We start from the raw sequence: 20709 nt of genomic DNA, 5'->3' as shown, positions 1-20709 counted from the left end.
TTTCTTTCGGCCTGATTGGGCTTGGACCACTCCCCCTCGTTGCTCCTCCATTGGTCCGAGCCCACATCAATCTGGTGATTTCCAAGTGCCTCTCAAGTTTGAAACTTTTTTTTACGAGTGGGAGGACTCGAGTTACAACAAACTGTGGTAACTGATCGCGCAGCAGCCGAGGGAAGAAAACACGCGTTCAATAATTTACACATCTGTGCCGAGTCCACGGTTACAGAACAAAAACTGAATTAAACAGCAGCGAGGACGGGACGTTTCACAGCCCACACGCAGCAAAACAAGTGGAAGAAAACCTAAATATGCTGTGAAGTGACTTTATCGCCTCTGCCAGGATGAAGACTTGAGACATTTCGCTCACAGTACTAACTTGCTGTCATCTGGCTGGCTGACCGCTCCTGTGTCCCCGTGAAGCTGAGAGTAAGGTGAGTCCCACCTCAACGGTCGAGCAGTTTTTAAACATCCCAGCGCTCAGCGGCCTGTGGTTAAACCAGCTCCCCCCTCCACTCCTCCTCGGACAAACACGGACTTGATGAGAGCTGTTTTGTTTTCTGCGTTTCTTTACGTGTTTGACAGCCTCCATGTTTGGCTCGAGCTCAGCGGAAGTAACGGCCAATCAGTTCGTGCGTGATTGGGATACTTTAAATAGCGTTTGATAAGAGATTTAGCGGCTAACGGACTGTTTCCGAAGTGAAATAGAGTTGCACGGGTTGTTGGTTTAATAAGATGTGGACACGGTGCGAGAAATGAAAGATAAACAGAGTTTGTGCTTCACCATGTGGATGATCATTAGGATTATGTGTCTGCGTTTATTAGTCATTGATTGGTAATGAGAAAGCACCGCTGAAGCTCTGACTGTGGGGGTGGTGTGTTATACCAGCCGCCCATGTTTCAGACCTTTGTGGGGCTTTAAACCATGTTTGCTGGATTTAATGGGAAGACATTAACATTTATTAGTAACCATATAGTACACACTTTAGTGGGACTGTGCAAAAGTCCTGAGCTGCCACTAATGTTTTGATCATTTTGTTTACAAGGACCTGTGCCATCTTGTAATCTTTTTCAAAGTAGTCTGGAGAACTAGTCTCCTGACGGTCACAGTTCTCCTTTGGATACTGGCTGCGTTTTAAGCCCAGTCCTTGTACCTTTTTGTTGAACCACTCAGCACTGACTTGTGAATCATACAACCACAAAAAAGGAACCAAAATCAAGGGACAAACCAGTATTGTGTCTACACATGACAGACAACTTGGCAGAGAACCAATTTTAAATTGTATCTTTGGGCACTTTTTTGCACAGGTTGTTAAGTAACAACACATCATTTGTTAAACACAGTTTCAAAGGCCTAAAATGGTAGTTTTGATACAGCAGGAGCGATTAGCAGTAAACCTGGCATATCTTGACATGGTCTGCAGTGAGTCCTTAAAGTCTGAGGCATGTGGAGGGCAAAAGCAGAAGTGGCAGACTTAAAAATAAAAACTACCTACAGTAGTTCAACAGTATTAAGAAATAGTGAGGGGGAAATACTGCAAATACCTGACAAAAGACCAGAGAGATGCATCTGGGCCTTCAATCGATCCAGCTACTGTTTGCTGAAGCCTCATCAGAAATTGTCTCAGTGGAAGGTGACTGTCAATAAGTCATTTTTAAAGAACTCCAAGAACTGCAGTGGTAACAGTTCTTCATCGATATGATGAAGTACACAGATGCGTATGGAGGTCAGGAGAGATGTGCAACAGTTATGTATACGGGTTGGCTGGTGTGCCAAATTAAAAAAGCCAAACAGATCTTATGGAGCAAAGACTACAGATTCGAATTCTTTGGTTCAATTATGGGGAAGGTCGGGAAAGCAGTGCAACAGAGAGTACCTGCACACACAGTGGAGGCTGTGATTGAATCATGAATGTAGAAGTTTGTCATTAGATTTTGCTCCTTCTAGAACCTTCTGGAAATGGAGTAAAGGCATACTTGGATACGAAACACACTTCATCGTGGATTGGCCTCCCAAGTGCTCAGACCTCAGCATTATTGAAGCAGTGTGGGATGAGAGGACATTAAAAAAAAAAGGCAGCCAACATCTAAAAGAGAGAGCTTTGAGATATCCTTTATGAAGCCTGGAGAACTATTCCTGACGACAACTTAAATAAATCCTAAGTAAGCTGCGTTGAAGAATAAAGGTGATCATACCAAATATTGACTTTCAAGTTCATTAGAATTGTGCGTTCTGTTTTCTAATTTGCATCTTTGTGAATGCACAATATAAAGAAATGGTGGGTGGCTTAAGTCTTTTGCACAATACTGTACGTATATTGTTCATATTTCTGTAAATTGACCCAAATATCAAACTCTTTGATTCATATCTTGTGTACCTCTCTTGTATTTTGCTCGAAGCCAGCTGAGGCTTATGCTGACCTGATGTTTTAAGCAGCTGGAGGACATGTAGAACTGCTTTTAGTCGTTTGTATGCTGAGGATTAGCCTCAGTCTAATCCTCAGCATATCAAAATCAAAACTGTGGAAAAAACCCTCTAACACACATGTTTCCAAACACTGACATGTTTTGTAACACATTACTATGTTTACATTGTAAAGCTTTTCTCCATGACAAGGCCAGGGGGTGGATGAATAGCTTCACTGTGCAGTGGCAGCACACATTACCACGCTGAGCCTCAGAAGGCATGTTAAATGAAATATGGCCTTGGATTAGGACTTGGAGGTCCGTCGCTCCTTGCACAAGCAAAAAATGATTTGGCATTTTTCGACCTGCTCTCTTTTAGTTGCAAGGCCTTCCTTTGTAGCTTCGTTGTTGGTGGCAACTGCAACAAGTGAGCCGAGGAAGAATGAACAATAGAGAGTAACTGCAGGACCTCATTTCAACACCTGCTGTATTTGAAAAGGGAAAGGTGGAGACTGTGCCTTTAAATCCTCCTAAACTGCATATTTAATTGGCTATATTTATCTCCTCTTACTCTTTAGAAATGATGATGGGCATTTTTCTGGACTATTTTCCAATAACAGGTCATAACCTTTCCATAAATCCCTGAAGCGATTGCCTTCATTTTCTAAATGAAATGCCTGCAGCAGGTTGTGCACTGGTCATACAAAGCAAAACCACCTCGAGTGTTTGGGAAGTGGGATCATTATTTTTGAGGTTTTGCTGTATGCAAGATGAATTGGTTAATCAGTGTAACAATCAATAATGAGAATAATCATTAGTTATAGCTGTAAAGTAATCATAGTGGCTTCCATTGCCACAGACAGCTGCAAGAATAATTCATGGCAGGTTTTAAGAACTATAAATATGTTTTCCTCATTAATCGTGGCTTTTGTGTTCATTGTTTTTTTATACTGTATGATTTTTTTTTTTTTTTTTTTGAAAGACAATCAATAATATAAAATGCTTTCCCAGCAGGATTAAGCAGACGCTGGTAAGCCTCATCTGTTTGTATTTCAGTGTAACTCTATCTGTGCACATCCCCTCCTTTGCGTGTCTTGTAGAGCAGGACAATGCAGTCACGTTGCTCAACATTCCCCATGCAGTGTTATTAAGGGCAGTGCATGAAATTGCAGCAGTAATCCCAGAGACACTGTTGGTCCTGCTGAGGAGACGCCATGGTAACTCATTAACAAGACAAGAGAGGTGTTTGACCTTTCTTTTACTGGGCTGCGAAGCTCAGCTGAGCACGCAGGTGGCCGCTAAAACCCCGAACTCAGAGTACGTGATTCTGCATGAAAGGCCAGAGCTGTATGACCTGAAAATATCGTGACGTTACTTGAAGTACAGGCAGCGAGGGACGGTATTAGTTATGACAAAATCCTATCCTCTCGTGCCGGTGACCCCTCTGTTGTCACTAATCCTCAGCCCTGTTGTTCTTACAGCCAGGCGCTCCTTTTATTAAACATCAAGTTAGCAAATTATGCTCTCTGGGCTCTGAGGTAAGGCAAATTAGTCATAATGTGTCGTACTCCTATGGTGGCCTTAATTAAAATGTCACAGGCCCGGACATCAGTCACAGCACGAGCAGCTTGATTATGTCCTGCATTATTTGCAGCGGTGTTAACATGATAAATAATACATCATTAAAACTGAAACACGCCAGTTAAAGCAAAGTAACAAGTGGGCTGTTTTTTCCTCTCGATTTGTTGCCAGTCTTTCTCTTTGCACGTTCGTCCAAATTAACTGGGCTCTAAGTTAAAACAACTACCCACTTATGCATTTTAATGCAAGAACAAATGTTGTCAGTGAGTGCTGTGCTGGCCCCCAGGCAGCGCGGCAGCGACTGTATTCCCAGCCTTATTACACATGCGTAACACTGACTGATGTTCCTAAATTATTGCCAGCAGCTCGCAGTTGCTGTCGCTTACTGTATGCGCTGACGGCCCACCCTTTATCCGTATCCCACGTGTCTGCCTGAACCTGTTGCTCCACAGCAGACTGCTCTTAGCCTTTAGTCTATTTTAGTCCATATCGGCAGACTGAATTATTAATTCCCGATCCATTATGTGCCGATGCGTTAATTATTAATTGTCGACCGGGCTCTGGCAGATCTGAGGAAAGTGTTAAAAAGAAAAAAAAATGGGGGGTGGGTTGGAGTACGGTTTCTGAGCGAAAGGCATTGATTGCTTCCTTTCTCAGCAAATCTGCACAAGTCTTCAGAGATGACTGTGTGGGAAGCAGAGGGCTCGCCATTCAAAGCATGCATGTTGCATGTATGTGCCCCCATCCGCGTGTTCTGCGTGCAATTATGGCTCCTCATGTCAGCAGTGCTGAGCTGGATGAGTGCGAGCAGAGAGGGCATCATTACGCAGACATACAGCTGTTAGCACGTACAATGTTCCCAGCTCTGGCTCGCCTATTAGCAGTCAGCACCTCCTCTGTTATGCAACACCTCAAGAGAAGAGCGAGACAAACAGTGCAAAAGTTGATGAAAGATGAAATTGCAGCGTTCACTTGTCCTGAAATCCTGCTGTTGATTCCCCCAACAGTTGAGTGGCTCCATTGGAGCTCATTTGAGTGGTTACTCTCATAACACAAAGCACGGATGTACCTTATATAACAACCTGGATTGTCTATTGTATCTCAGAGTGGAGACAGATTATATCATACAGCTGGGGAGAATGTGTAGAGAAACCTTTTTTTTTGCCTTTCATTCAAGATTTCCCACAAAAAAATCAATTTAATGACATCGTTAATGTTTTGGGTTTTTTCCCCCCCCAAACTTGACACTTTGTTTTTCTTGCAGCTCTGCAGTTTTATGAGGCTTTTAAATGGAAACGCTGGTACACTGGATCCCTTTTTTTTTTTTTTTTTTTTTTTTTTAATAACTTGTGGAAGTTTAACCAGAGGCAAGAAAGCAAATATAACACGCCACAGTGTGTACACAGCAGGTCGTCATCCAGTCAAGTCCGGCAGCCATGCAATAAATGCTTTGTGATGGTTATCATGCAGATTTTTTGTTGCCACTGTGTTGGAGAAGTCTCGACTCCACTCCTTATGTTGATGCTCGACTGTAATGCGTAATGCAAAATGCACCACAAAATGCAGGGAAGCCATTAACCTTGCACTGCTGCTCTCATATTACAATTAACTGCTGATTACTGGAAATAACCAGTAAGTAATCCTGAATTAAAAAGCGCCTCATAAAGCTGAATGCCGTCAGTTGTGCAATCAAGTGCTTTTTGATTGCACAGCTTTTGCACTACAGTTGGTTTGGATCTGAATGGACTATTTAATCCGTTGGAGAGCAACAAAAAATAATTTTTCCAAAAAGGCAAATAAAAGACTAAAAACTCTTAAGAATAAATTGCTATTTATTAAAAAAACGATAAAAATATCGATCCTGTTTGTAGCACTTTTTGTCTTTTTCTGGTATCTGTTATTTTACTTGGACGACTACAGCAGGAAATGACAGGAGAGGAGCGATTTGGAGTGGTAGAGGATGTGGTAAAGGTCACCTGCCGTGCTCGCCGAGGTTTATGCTTTTGGAAAGGTGAGAACTAAAACCGGGAAAGAGTCTTCCTGTGTTTAATACACCTGGACGTATTATTTTGTGTTTGCAGCAGATAAAAATAGTTAGTGAGAAATGCCAGAGGTAATTATCGACACACGTGATGCAGTGGAGAGCAGGTAATGGGGCTGTTTTTTGTTGTTGTGCAGTGCACAATTCAGTATGATTTATGTCTCTTCAGTAATCGCCTCCATCCTGAAGCGGTGAAGATTTCTCTCTGCTGATGGAGTTGTCTTTTTCAGGGTCACAGTGCCCCAATCCATGTGACTAGTGATCCCTGAAGAGCATGAAAGTCGTGACATTTTCTGCTGCCATCAACCAATCACTTAGAGGATGAAGTGTCATGGAAAGTTCTACAGACTCTGCCAAAGCTTTTTTAGCAACTTTTGGTGGCCAAGCAGTGTAGAAACACATCTTTCACTGGTTTTTCTCTTTATGCTGGCTCTTATCAGTATCCAACAAGCTGTCTAGATTGGCAGGAGGTATTAAAGTGGTGGTATTTTGGTAGCTGTGACCTCCTCTTCCTCGTGAGGCACGACGCCACGGGTTAGAGTGGGCGGTAGCTACAGGTGTATCCAATTTCCCCCTCTTTCTCACCTGTCACACCTCAGCTTTAGTTTGATTGACAGGTGAGTATAGCGGATGCTGAGGCTGCAGCCTGGATCCTGAACAACGCTCCCCTTTGGAAAAGCAATGCCACGCTCGTATCATGTTGGTTTCATCCTAAATGTTTCATCCTAAAGCCAAAAACATGTTTGTGTCAAGTAGCACGTGTGGACCATAAAACAACACGTGCAAATCAAATAATGCTGAACTAATGTTAATAATTATCCCCTTTGTTGGGAAAATGTAAAAAGTTTTGATTAGATTTCCAGTTTTTGGGGCTTTATGGAAATTTCTTTAGAACCTTGAAAAATGATATATTGTGATAGTTTTAGGGTTAGGCCCTCAATAATGCATCAGCCCTCAGGTTAAGCTAAACGGTGATTGTTTCCACTGTGAAGATTTTGTAAATTTTCTTTGTTTTATAAATTTGGAAGTTGCATAATTTGAAATTTTCTGCACTAAACTGTTTGTTGTTGTTGTTTTTTTTCCTTGGGCTCACTGAAATCAGAGCCTGATAGATATTAGATTTTTGGGACAAATTATTTTTTACATTATTTTTCAGCTACAAGTATCACTTTCTGATTAGGTTCAGGATCTTCTTTTTAAAAAACCACTGGAACCACAGATGGTATAAAATATAGACACAGATTCCAGCTCTGAAACGTGAAAGCAACAATTAAGTTTAAATTAATTAATGTTGATGGCCACCAGGGGGCAATATCCGTATTTGCGAAAACCAACAACTACACAACCTCTGTAAACGACTTTTCTTTGACAGCTCACAAATGCTAATGAGCGGTTTCACAGTCAGGAGTGGCGTGGATATGCTTCGGTCCAGCACAGAACCTACGCACAGCTTTGTGTTGCAGCTGTTTACTGCCACCAGGGGGCAGTATCACAAACAAACGTACTTTAGTTTGGCCTGTTCTTCAGGCACTTATACAAAGAGCTGAGGTGAAACTTGAGTGTCCGCTGCAGCTGCTTATTGTTCTTTTAATGCTGTTTTTCCAGCCAGTTAGCATTCGGCCTATGCAACACACGCTTGTGTTTTGTTATGTTGGGTTTTCTTTTTGTTTGGTGTGCTGCACACAAGCGCGCCTTCTTAGGTTGCATCCCCACAGTCCTTCACTTCCGGAAGCCAAATTTGTGCTGCGAGTCTGACCCATCTCTCAGTTGGCACATCTGGTTTCAAAATAGCAATGACATACCCAAATATGGGCGACACCGTGCCGACTGTAGGATGTTAGCATCGGCTCATATCAGAGTCTGGTTCAAAGTCCAATGAACTTCTTTTTTTTGGTTAGTCCTTGTGACTTTTGGCCTCCTTAAAGAAAAAAAAAGACCCCTGATCATTAGTGTTGACACATTTTCATTCTGCCAGATGAGTTATTATTTATATCATCATCAACTCCAACTATAGTGAATAAAAAAAAAAAAAAAAAGTGTATTTTAAATTGTGGCATTTAATTGGTTACTTGGAGCATCGAGGCTGTAGCCACTACATCAAGATCTTGTTGCTGTCTTTACAGCTCGTCTTCTCTATATCAGTGTAAAAGGTCACAGTGGCCACATTACAGAAACACTAACTGAAAGTGACAGCCAGTAGGAGTTGTCATCCCACTTATTCCCCTTTTCCCAGATGACCTGGAGAAGCTTTTAGCTGCCGTGTCTCCACTGCAGACAGCGGTTTCACCTGCCCTGAAACTCAAACAAAGGAAACTAAATGTAGATAATAAAGGTGGCTATCCGGCTTTAATAGTCCTCTGAGGAGTAGGGGTGGGACGGGAAGGTCATTTTTTTTTTTTTAAGTCTTCACAGCTTCTTTTCACCATGATCCTTCAGCCAGGCTGCCTCGCAGGCTTGACAGGCCTGTCTGCACCTGCAGGCGGGAGAGAGCGAGCGCGTCCCTGGGTTCATTACCCAGGCTCCCTTATTGTCTTGAGACATCAATCCGACACTCTGTGGGGTCTGGTTTCATTTCCCATGAGTCATCTTTGCTTTGAGTTTTTTGCTCAGTGTCTATATGAGCGAGTGCAGCTCATTCTGAGTGAGGATATGAGTTTGTGACTTGTCTAACTGCTGCAATTATAAGTGCTGAGCTCTCGGCTGCTGCAATCTGTCTTTGTTTTCGTTTCATGTTCAGCTGCTCAGTAAGTCGGCCTATCAGTAACGTGTGTTAGCGAGCAGATGTTTGTTCCTCTGTCTGCGTGCACTGATGACTGTGGCTCGAACACTTTGCCACAATACTCAGCAGGATTTGCCGCTGTCATGTCTTGTTTTGCCTTAAATCCGTTAAAATGTTGCCTCTAAATACTACGGAGACGCCGTGTCGGGGTTGGCGGGCTGTCCCTGGACGCCGCCGCGCTTCACAGGCCATTTAGATTTGGCACTAAGCGCTTTGGTGCTGCAGAGTCACAGAAGAAAAATAGGATTTGAATCAAAAACCTTTTCATCGCTTGTCCCTTGAGAGCATGTTTTTGCAAAACCTTTAGCTTTGGGCGGGGACTAGGAGCCGGAGTGAGGATATCCTTCCGTCCTCGAGATAAGAGTGTCAGGAGTCTGTTTTGTCACTCTTAAGCCTCGAGTGAAATCGGAGGCAGACAATGCTGAGAGCCAGACATTTGAATTGTTTGTGTATACGGGTACGACAGGCGAACCCTCCACCCTTCCCACTTCTTGCCTTCCTCCCTTTCCTCTTTTCGCCAGCTTGTTGGCAGGCCTCGGAGAGTCGACAGCTACGACGCCTCAGATCTGCAGCAAAAGTGTAACTTAATGAGCGCCATGAAATCACCCTTGAGCCTGAAAACAGCGTCTGCCCATTATCCATTTGCACTTTTCGAAACTCTCATACATCCATCAGCGAAGGCAGAGAGAGGAAGGAGGCTGATGCAGACGTGTGTTCTCATAAGTGCATCTTCTGTTGAGGCCGTCCTCTGTGATTAACTCATGTCAACAGGACAAAGTGATGTTTCTTTTCTTCCAGTTGTCACTTGCATAGAAATAAAGATTTCAAGTTCAGATTTTTTGTTTGTTTGGGTCTCTCTGATCATTAGTGTCTTTCTCATCCTTATCCATTTCACATGCGTTGCATCAGAGCAGGATTTTCTGTAACAAGCGTAGCATGGCAAGTTTAGAGTTACAACTGCGGTGAAGCGGTCGATGGGGATCTGCCAGTGATCCTTGATCAGCGCGGCGAGAGGCCGGATTAAATGTCCAGCACCTGGAACAAGATGGTGTGAAAACTAGATTTGGTGTGAGACGGTATATAAATGACCCCTCGTTCTAACGCCTACACCCATTTCCCTCATGTTTCAGGGTTGATGTACAACAAACCTCCACCCCTCTTCTTCTTCTCTCCATCGTCTGTGCCTCTCCTCGTGTGTCTCCTCTCTGGGAAGCATCCTGCTGACACTCTCTCCAAGGAGTCTTATTGATATTCTTCAAGAGGCATTGCAGAGAGAGAGAGGAAGGGAGGAATGAAAGTCACGCACTGTAGCAGGCAGCAGATGCGCTACCTTCCAGTACCAACGACGGCAAACGTCACAAGTCACCCAGCAGGGACGTGTCAGCGCTCTGCGTCTGCTGCACTAATTGCACCTCTCACGCTTTGTGTGCACGTTATCCGGATTATTACGGAGAGGCAATTTGCCGTTCATGTATTTGTTTACAGTTAATCCTCTTTAACGTGGAGACGTATGGCGTGAAGAGTAATCACTTATCATGATGCGAACAGGACATTTGTTTCAGTGCAGCAGCCACGCGTTCGGCGACGTGTGGCTCGTCAGAGGATTTATAGAGGGTGTGACTATTGAAGCCACTTTATTTTCCTGGAGGTAGAAAATGTTTGCCTCATCTTTATGTGCATTGTTTTCCCACTAATCCTCACATTTGGCCGAGTCATTGTCATATTTTTTGCTCTGCGCGATCAGTTTACACAATCAGATGAAAATAAGTTTATCAGCCGATTAGTCAGCCAACAAAAACGGACCTGGATTTGTTTTAGCTGAACACAAACCAGTCGCTGCCTCCTACACGAGCCTTTCAGAATCAGCTCACTTTCAGTATATTTAATGAAGCCATGCAGAATTTTTACCTTCATGCTTTACAAGCACAGCTGTGGGGTCAAAGGTTATGATGCATTTTTAATCAGCTGATTCTCAGGTGATTTGATGGGAACTAAATTTAGCTGTTTTTGTTGGTTTTACATCCCAGAAAAGTCAAGATGTTTGACACTGGACCTTTATCTCTATAAAACTTTAGCAGTCTTCACAATCCAAGATATTATTATATTCCAAAAAGATTTCTTAGCTTCAGTTTTTCATGAGACAAAATGATTTGTCTTATTTTAGATTTGGCCTCAAAGGGCTGAAAGTATTAAAGTTTAAACTAAAAGTAAAAAGGAGCCAAAAGTGGAGTCCCAACGTTTGGTGCTTTGTAGTTTTGGACACTTTTCAGTAGCAAAATGAGGTTTCAGTCTCGATCCCTACAAGCTGAGCTTAATTCATACATCTGCACTGAAACTCTGCCTCAAACTGATCCTACGGCAGTGGCAAACGCTGTTGGCACCGTTTACTCTCGTCGCTGGTAAAACAATAGTTGAAGATGGGATTTCCGCCTCTGAGTCGCTCCATCCTCTCCTGACCATTCAAAAAAACGTCTGCAGGAGAAACCCAGTCAGTCGCTCGGGTGTAGCTATGTGAGGGTTTCAGAAGGGTTTGTGGTTGGCTTATGACATATCTACAGCGTAGATGACAGTATAGGATAAATCTTTGTTGGTCTCTTTATGTGGGTGATTTACGTTAAATTGAAAGTGTGTCATTAACGTGTCAGGCCACCCGCTGCAGCTTCATTTACAGCTCAGCCCTCAAAGTCTTGTTTCCTTTCTAAAACATATTTTGTCATTTGGTGTTTTGACGACGAGGTCGCCGACCGCCGTCTAACACGTCGGTCCAAAATCTTCCGGAGGTGTTCAATTTTGTTGACATCTAGCGACTGCAAAGGCCAAGCATATGACCAACATCATTTTCATACTCATCATCAAGCTGTTCACAGACTCCCCTCGTGCATGACTCATCAGGAGGATAAAGGTGATCACTCAGAACAATTTCATATCCGTTTTCAGTCCCCGCGTAGGTGACGGTTCACGTTATTGGTTTAGTTTGTCACCTGTCTGTATATCGGAATATTTATTTATGTAAAACCGAGGCGCCTGTGTGTTTGTGTTGTGGTCTGTTTACAGTGCTCTGTTTACGGCAGAATAATTTTACATAATTATTAGGAAATAAATTGCAGCCGAACTGCAGCAAAGGAGACTCTTTACGTGCTTTCATGGCACATACTCGGCAGTAAACACTGGAAATAAATCGGTGCCTTTAGATTTGAGTAATATTATACATTTATGAGGCAGAAAATCAAAAGACTAATCGTTTGGCTATATGTTCATAATGATGTAGAAACGCGGCGTCTGCTAATGAATACAGATTTGTATGGATGACGGTGCTGTATAAGATTGTGAAATGTTGTGCAGTCATCTTTTAGGGACCAGGAATATTTGTACCATATTTTCATGAATATTCCCAAAAAGACACATTTTTAAAGTACCTCCAGGAATTTTGAGTATTTAGTGCAAATTTCATGGAAATCCATCAAACAGCAGGTGAGAGATTCACCCTTTCAGTCCAAAGGTGCAAACGCATCACGATGCCACTGTGACCACAGCGTCTGCAAGAGCTCCTAATCTGAGCGTGCAAAGATTGACACGTTTTTAACTGCACGCTGTGACCACTTCCTGCCCAGCCAACAGGCGGAGAAAACAATGACATGTGCATCTCTGCTACACAGCATGCTGTACACTGGGGTTTGGATCAAGTCTGCAGGAGGAAAACTCTTTCTCGGCAGCAGGTTTCCCTTCAAATGCACGTCAGGTGTGCATTTTAACAGTCGGGTAGCTCTTTGTATTTTGGCTCTGTATGTAAATACGGCTTAGATTTGCTGTGGTTTCTTCACAGTAGCCCTAAAGATCTATTATGAGCACAGCATGTGTCATATCTGATATATAAACACCAAAACCAACTGAGTAATGTTACTGTCTCGAGTGGAATGGCTAAAAAAATATCAAACCCTGATCTGGACCTCTGGATCTTTATTATATGAAGGTTTAGACTTAGAAATAAATTCCTGCCATTAGCTCACCTCCCCCTTGTGGGTTACATTAATATGTTACATGATGTGGCGTCCACCCAACCCCTCCATCACGAGTCCCAGTGAAACAGCGAGCAGAGGAGAGAAACTGCAGCAGACTCTCACACTGTGCTGAAATTAAATTAGTGTACATAAAATAGGTCAGTAACTTGAATAAAATGCTTCTTTGGGTGTTTGAGGCACTGAGTGGACACTCTGCACTGCACTCCTGCCATCTCACCATCACTTATACTCACTTTATAAACACAATGAGGGCCAACGGTTTCAAAGAGAGAGGCTCAAATGCACTCAGCATGCAGGCATGATGAGACCGGCTACTAAAGTATAGAGAGAGGAGAAGCTCAGATTGCAACGATTATGTCTGTTTACTGTTTTAGTAAAGCCAAACACAGTATTCAGTTTCATTTAGAGGTTTTTTTTCTATATATTTCTGAGAGTGCGAACCTCTATGTTGAACGTGTCCGAACAAAATGAAACTTCTAACACAGATGCCCCTTCCTTCACCCTCATTCTTTCCCCTGCTCTGGTATTATAAGGCAGGCGTGGAAAATAACTGCGGTGCCTGTTTACGCTCGTGCACTCTGAGGTTATCCTTGGAGATCTGCGAAAGTTGGAGAGGGAGTGCTCAGGAAAATTGATTTATGTTGCTTTATTTCTTTGAAAGGAGACTGTTCAAGCCTAAAGAAGTGACCCGCAGAAGGCTGCTGAAACGATGCCACGCTCTCCCTCCCTCCCCTCAGCGTGGCTCTGAAAGCCGGCAGACCCGATGACCCCCCTCCCCCCCCCCTCCTTATGAGCCTCTATCACGGGCGCAGCCTTTCACTGAGTCACCCCACTTGCCACACAAACACACACTCAGAAACGACATACATAAATAAATCCACACATGTGCAGAGTGGGCTCTGTCTGCCTCCTGCTCACTTTAACACACGCTCACCTTGTTTCGTCAGTGCATTCAGCTGATGAGACGTTCGGATTACTTTGCCCGCTTTGCGTGGTCGGGATGTAACTGACTTTACTCCCACACGCGTAATGACACATTCTTCTCTAACTACCTTGTAGGCACCGAGCCAGAGGGTTGCTGGGACTAATTTGACAGCTGCCACGGCTCATTATCTGATAAAGCGGACAGTTCTCGGCCCCGCAGTTTAAACAGAATTAGCATGGATGCTATATGCAATATCTTCACACATTGTGTGCTGGCAGTGTGGTATTCTTGGCTCATTTTGCTTTTGATATGAGAAGGTCAAAGAGGATATCTAAGAAACAGTTCTTGTTTTATTTCTCAATTTGTGCCAATTTTACGAAACTTTAAAGATGTTTTCACGTTGATGGAGTTTATCGATAAGACTGTGGCTTGATAGGATGTTCTCTCTGTCTCTTCTCGACCCAGACTTGACCATGGACTCCTTCAGCACCAAGAGCCTGGCCCTGCAGGCGCAGAAGAAGCTGATGAGCAAGATGGCCACCAAGAGCGTGGCCAACCTCTTCATTGACGACACCAGCAGCGAAGTGCTGGACGAGCTGTACCGCGTCACCAAGGAGTACACCCGCAACCGCAAAGAGTCCCAGAAGATCATCAAGAACTTGATCAAGATGGTGGTGAAGCTGGGAGTGCTCTACAGAAACAACCAGTTCAACAGTGAGGAGCTGATGCTGGTGGAGAACTTCAGGTGACGATCGTCATATATCACTCTCATGTCTACGCGAGGCAGTTTAGATTGAAGCACAACTTTGCTGCTTCTCCTTCGAAGCCATGTTATAGTTTCCTGGTATGTGAGTATGTTAGGGTCCATGTTGGTTGAGGCTGGTTGATGCACCAACTACGTATGCTACAGATGAGCACCAGTTATATTTCTTTAAAGGAAATGAATGGGGATCATCCTGTGTTGTAGGGGTGCGCAGTATAAACGGTATATGGTAGAAACTATATGAATTTAGCCAACGGTAGAGATTTTGACAATACCGCTCTACCGCGATAGCACATGTTGATGGTGTCATCAAGCTGCGCCTGTTTTGGTCGAAAGCATCGCAGTGGTTGAAAGCAATATCTGCAAATTATGCAGCGACGGTAATAGTGAAGAGACGAAGCAGTTTTGGAATATGGGGAAAGCCAAAAACTGCGTTTCTTCCACTTCTGTACCATTGATTCATTAATGCTGAATTCTCTGGCAGCTGCTCTGTTCCCATGTTGTTGCAGTATATTAATGACTAACCTCTTATTGTGGATGGATTATCTCAGTTGTTCTCCTGACTGAAGTTTGGTCCGTTTACAGCATCCTGCCATGCGATTGCATTTGTCTCTAACCATCGGGAACCCTCACGTTAACTTTTATCGAGTGGAAAAAAGTTAGCGTTCATCCTCCAGCTTCACTGTTCATGCTATGCTAACATAGCTGTGTAGCTAGCGAGCACATCATTATATACCAGCTAGCCCAACTTCAGTAACCCTACAAACGTCACTGCTGTTTAGTTTTCTGTCTTCATTTATGTTGGAAGTGACAGCAGAGCTGTATATTCTTTCCAGAAATCTCTGTCAGAACATGCTATATCATGCTTAGGTGGAAGCTAGCGAGCTAACTTCCTGCTAACTTCTAACTCGGTGAAATGTAATAAATCCTGTTTTCATGGATGCCTGGATGTTAAACTTAATTGTTACACCTGGTAAAGCAGCAATGCTGGTCATTTTATTAAAGATGAAAGAATTTAGACAGTTTTTAACTCTCAGTGATGCTGCAGTGTTCGTTTAACTTTGGGACCTGAAGGAGACGGAGTTTAGGACCCAGATTACTCCGCGAGGCTCCTGACTACGGTAGCCGTAATGCTCCGACAATCCATCAAGCTGTCGTAGCTTACCAAAGTCGTACTAACACATTTTTGACAGATTTTTGAGCGCTGTGTACCACATGAAATCGGTCCAAGGTCAGTAAGCACAACCAGAATTCATACATAAGGCGCACTGTCGAATTTTGAGAAAGTTAAAGGATTTTAAGTGCGTCTTATAGTGCGGAAAATACGGTATGTTAGGGTCCATGTTGGTATATGCACCAACTACGTATGCTACAATGAGCACCAGTTGTATTTCTTTAAAGGAAATGAATGGGGATCATCCTCTGTTGTGGACAGTATTTGAAGGTTATTTTATCAACACTTTGTTTTGCACCATTTTGTATGTCAGAGACAAATCTGCTGAAATAATATCTGTAAAAAATCAGAAGTTTATCAATCCCTCCTGCTGGTTCTTTAACAGCGATGGCTACATTTTACCTTTGATTTCTTTTTCTTTCTTTATTGAAGCGATGCAACTCTTACAGCAGATTCCTCATCGCTGCCGAGGTTCAAATTATGGCAATAAACGATCGGTTACTCGACTGTGTCTGAGCGAAATATAAGTCATGTTCTATTGTTGGTCAGGAGGTTGGAAGCCTTGTGAAGCATTAAAGATGTGATTCTGGGGAGAAGTACAGTTAAAGGACGTTTCTGTGTGCTGATGGAAGCAAATTAAGGGAATGGACATTTCCATCAGTTTATGTGTGTTTCCAGTAAAACTGAGCTCGGAGGGACGCAAAGCTGACACAAGTGCTCAGTGCGGAGAAGGGTTATTATATTACCATGGAGATGTGAGCTTTGCACAGGACAATACTATAACTAATATATGGGGGTTGTGAAAGTTTTCTGCAGAAATTCCTGCGGCAGCACTTTCTATTTTTACTTCTGCTGCTCTGGTCAGAATTAGAAAGTGACAGCATCTCCTCTCTCTTGTCTCCTCGCAGGAAGAAGGTCCACACTCTGGCCATGACGGCGGTCAGTTTCCACCAGATCGAGTTCACCTTTGACCGCCGCGTCATGAGCGCCATTTTGAATGATTGCCGCGACCTGCTGCACCAGGCCATCAGGCGCCACCTGACAGCCAAGAGCCACTCGCGAGTCAACCACGTCTTCAATCACTTCGCCGACTGTGACTTCCTGGCGACTCTGTACGGGCCCTCGGAGGTTTATCGCGGCCACCTGCAGAGGATCTGTAACGGGATCAATAAGATGCTCGACGAAGGCAACCTCTGACCTCTGCCTCGGCGTTAGGCTCGTTTACCTCGACTCACCCCCGCCCCCCATGAAGCATTTCTTCTTTTTTTGAGACGACGATCATGAACATTTTTATTTTTCCTTTGTTTGTTTGTGTTTGCGTTTACTGTAACATCGAAATTTGCTCGGCAACTTTGTCCAAAGTATATTTCTTTTTCCAGCCTTCCTTTTTAATGAATGTAAAACTTCATGCTCTTATCTCTATAGCCTTGACAACTGTGCCTTAAATAGCATATTTTATCTTCGTTCCAAGGGCTCGCTTTCTCTCTGTCGCTTCAAAAAGGCAAGAAACCAGGCACAGGCCTCCAGCTGTATCTGTTAAATGGACAAAAGTGGGTCTGGGAGCACAACGAGGAGAAGAAGAAAGTGAATTTTCAAGGACAAGAAGAAGTTTTACTGTCTGTTTGCTTTTTCCTGAAAGTAGTGTTGCACTCGATCCCAAACAAGCGCTGTACTGTAGTGAAACCATGTGAACGACAGCAGTAATCCTGCTCAGCCAGCATTTTGCGGCTCTCGCCATCATGCACTGAACTCTGCTTTGTAGAGGAGCGTGGCTTTTTGTTTTGGAGCCACTTATAAGCCCACATTTGCTTCCAATAGCCTGGTTTATAGCCACCACAACAAAGGCAAAGTATTTGGGTCATGGGGGGGATATAAACTCGAAGGAATTTGAGCGTGCTGTGTGTTGTTGATTGCCTCTGCGCCGACTCAAATGTCTCGCCGCCTGGACGCTCATCTAGCCTGAAAAATCGTGGTGAGGGCGGTGCACAATGTGGCACCAGGTGCAAAGATTGCTCTGGCATTTTGTCAGAAGGGAATTGAGCGCCAACTCGGTCGAACTGCTTGCCATAATGGATGCCGGTAGTCCGGGGTCAGCTGTGTTTCAGGTTAGGGAGCCTCACGTTTATCCTTAAAAGCACTAAAACTCCAGTTCAAATTCTGACTGATCCCAACTAAAAAGACTCCCCGTGAGCAGGCAGATGAAAGGCCGGGCGAAAAACCGCAGCGCCGTGTCTGTGAAGAGCACCGGGCAGAGCGCGGAGATTAGAGCAGAGACAAACACAGCACCTGATTGTGCTCTCCCACTGCAATTATAGCTCCCCGCTCCGAGGTGGCATAATGGCTGGGAGCCGGCCTCCGTCGAGCAGCCACTCCATTTCACCACACGGCAGCCTCGTGTGATGAGATGGGGATAACATCTCTGTCTGCGCGATACCAGTCCTTCTAATGGAGTGAAAGTGATGTTGTTTCTTCCTTACAAAGGAGTATATGAGTAGTTACTACTACCCCTCTCCAACCTTGCATAATGGGCATCTTTCCTTTTTTTGTCTGTGTGTTTTTGTATCACTGAGCCTGTCTGGGAGATTGTTTTGTGCTGCGGCCTCATTTTGTATTCTGCGTGTGTGTGTGTGTGTGTGTGTGTGTGTGTGTGTGTGTGTGTGTGTGTGTGTGTGTGTGTACCTGTGAGAGAATTGGAAATTGAGCCGTGTAATAAGCGCTGTGCATTCCCAGATAGGATTGCTGAAACTTTAACTTCTTCTGCAGCAGCTCTGCCAAAGAGAGAGAAAAGAAGGGACTGGTGTTACTTAAAAAGCACTTTTTTTTTCTTTTTTTTTCCCCCGGAACAACACTTCAGAAAACGGTGTGCACTTGATCGTTCTAACCCATTATTGGTGAAAATGAAGGCCGAGGTGGCGGCTGTTGTCATTTTAGTTCTTTGCCGGTTTAATTGTTAGACGACTTCTCATTTGTTAGATTCATTTAAGCCCAACGTCATCATTTTTGGAAGGCTTTGAAGTAAATCCTTTAATTGTCTTTAAATGCCATTTTCTCCAATCCCTCCTCATCTCAGGGCGAGTTTAAATCTCACTCATTCTGAAATCCACCAAAAAGCAGCACGAGCCCCTCGAAACCGTCGCACTTATTTTACTCAAACGTGCTTTTCTTGTTGCATTTTTACTCTTGTGACTGTGGTGAGTGTTTTTATTTTCACTCGTGTACATAGGATTGTGTTTGTGCGTGTCTCTGTATCCGGACACAACAAATTTAATACAAAAGCTTTTTTAAAAATGATACATTTCCTGTCTTTTTATTTCTGTCTTAATCACGCATCTTCTTATCCAAATGGTGGATGGTGGATGTTTCTGACCCGATCAGGAGGGTCATCTGACTGTGGCTGACCTGGATTTAGTCGACCAAATCCCTCCCCCCGCCCCAGCTCCCAGCATTGTTAGGAAACTATGAAAGCAAACACAAACCCATCTGACTGACAAACAATTCAACTTGGGGTCATTTCTTTCCACTTCCTATAAGCCCACGCCACAGTCGAAGGTAGAACAGGAAATGAGTAAGCCAGAGGACTTTGTGCTTCTGTTTTTGGAAGTTTAAACATTCGACTCAGCTGCTGCTTAATTTCAAGTGTACAATGAGTAGCACTCTGTGGACTCAGTTTGAGTTTAATCTGTCATTGACTTTGCTACTTCTCAGACTTTGGAATGATAATTTGGCCAGTAGCACGTCTACTGATCCTCCCTGTAGCACACTTGAAAGGCTACTGCAGTACCAAGTGCCCATTTATCCTCTAATACGGTCATTATCTAAACATGAGTGTGTGTGTGGATTCACCCTCGAGTTCAGAGCACTACGATGTGACTAAAAAGAGATGTGTGACCAACTCAGTCACGTCTTATTTTCCTTCCCGTTCCTAAAAGCCGTAACTTTGATATCGAGTAAAGCAAAAACATCTTTAAAGTTAAAGGGACAGTTCTCAGTAAAATCCTATTTACATATTTTTCTCTCAGCCTCTAGTGCTGTTTACCCAGCCACATTGTTTTGGTGCGAGTCGCCCAGTTCTGGAGATGCCTGCCTCTCTTGAACATAATGAAACTAGATGGAACTCGCCTTGCGGTGCTCAGAGTGCCAGAAATACATTTGAAAAATGCAGCAGCAGTGTCTCTCCAGAAATCATGGCTGATGACTCAAAAAAACATAAAACAAACCATCATATGAGCAGTTTATTGTAGAAACAGTTTCCACTTGGATACACCCACCAACCGTATCACTGTGCAGACAGCTTGAGATGGAGAGCCTTGGGACTGACAGGATGTAAACACTGATGATGCACCCATCAGCTGAGCTGTAATATCAGCGAGCTGCGTGCTTTGTGCTTGATGGATGTAGTTGAGTGGAAAGACAGTAGTTCCTACATAAACATCTCACAACAAGGTTTGCAGACTGTTAGCTGTCAATTAAGCGGCACCCTCTGGAGCTCGGCAATGAAGGTAAAACTGCAGTACCACTAGCAGCCACTCGAGGCTGGCTCCAAAAGGGAGTCGCCCCCCACCAACTCTGATCCTAAAAGTTACAGCATGAGAGAGCCTGGTACAAAATACAGTTTGGCCTTTATCAGTAGCTTTGGCTCTGCAGCTGGGGGTAAGTCGAAATTTTAGGGGGTTTTTTTGTTGGGTTTTTTTTAAATTTCATAGTATTTTACAGCTCATTTAAATGGATAATTGAGTTGGTCAAAGTTCAGCATCTGCTAGGCCTATCCAATAATTTGAATCATTAAACTGTGTTTGCACTGTTGGACCACTTTTAATGGACCATCTGACCAACATTATTACTCTCTGTGGTACAGACTATCCAAGAAATTTGTGCTTCAATTTTGGTGAGTGAAATTCAGTTTTTATTATCTGAGTCCACTACTTGGCACTAATTATCCAATATGTGCGTCCACTCTTTTTCATATCACTAACATACAACTTCTGCTTCAGAAAATAAACATGGGGTGGCTAAAACACCAAAGC

The 20709-nt window shown here is 43.5% G+C and overlaps 1 protein-coding gene across 1 annotated transcript; it reads left to right on the top strand.

The window, feature by feature from the left end:
- The first annotated feature begins 128 nt into the window (after positions 1–128).
- Positions 129–18978, top strand: tnfaip8l1 (tumor necrosis factor, alpha-induced protein 8-like 1). Its single transcript, XM_031743410.2, has 3 exons — positions 129–431; positions 14214–14493; positions 16594–18978. Exons 2-3 carry the CDS (start codon positions 14222–14224, stop codon positions 16880–16882), a joined length of 561 nt encoding a protein of 186 aa, XP_031599270.1. The 5' UTR covers positions 129–431; positions 14214–14221; the 3' UTR covers positions 16883–18978.
- The last annotated feature ends 1731 nt before the right edge of the window (positions 18979–20709 follow it).

The sequence above is a fragment of the Oreochromis aureus genome, linkage group 23 (genome assembly GCF_013358895.1).
Source record: "Oreochromis aureus strain Israel breed Guangdong linkage group 23, ZZ_aureus, whole genome shotgun sequence".
NCBI classification, from domain to species: Eukaryota; Metazoa; Chordata; class Actinopteri; order Cichliformes; family Cichlidae; genus Oreochromis; species Oreochromis aureus.
This window is presented reverse-complemented; position numbering and strand designations above follow the sequence as displayed.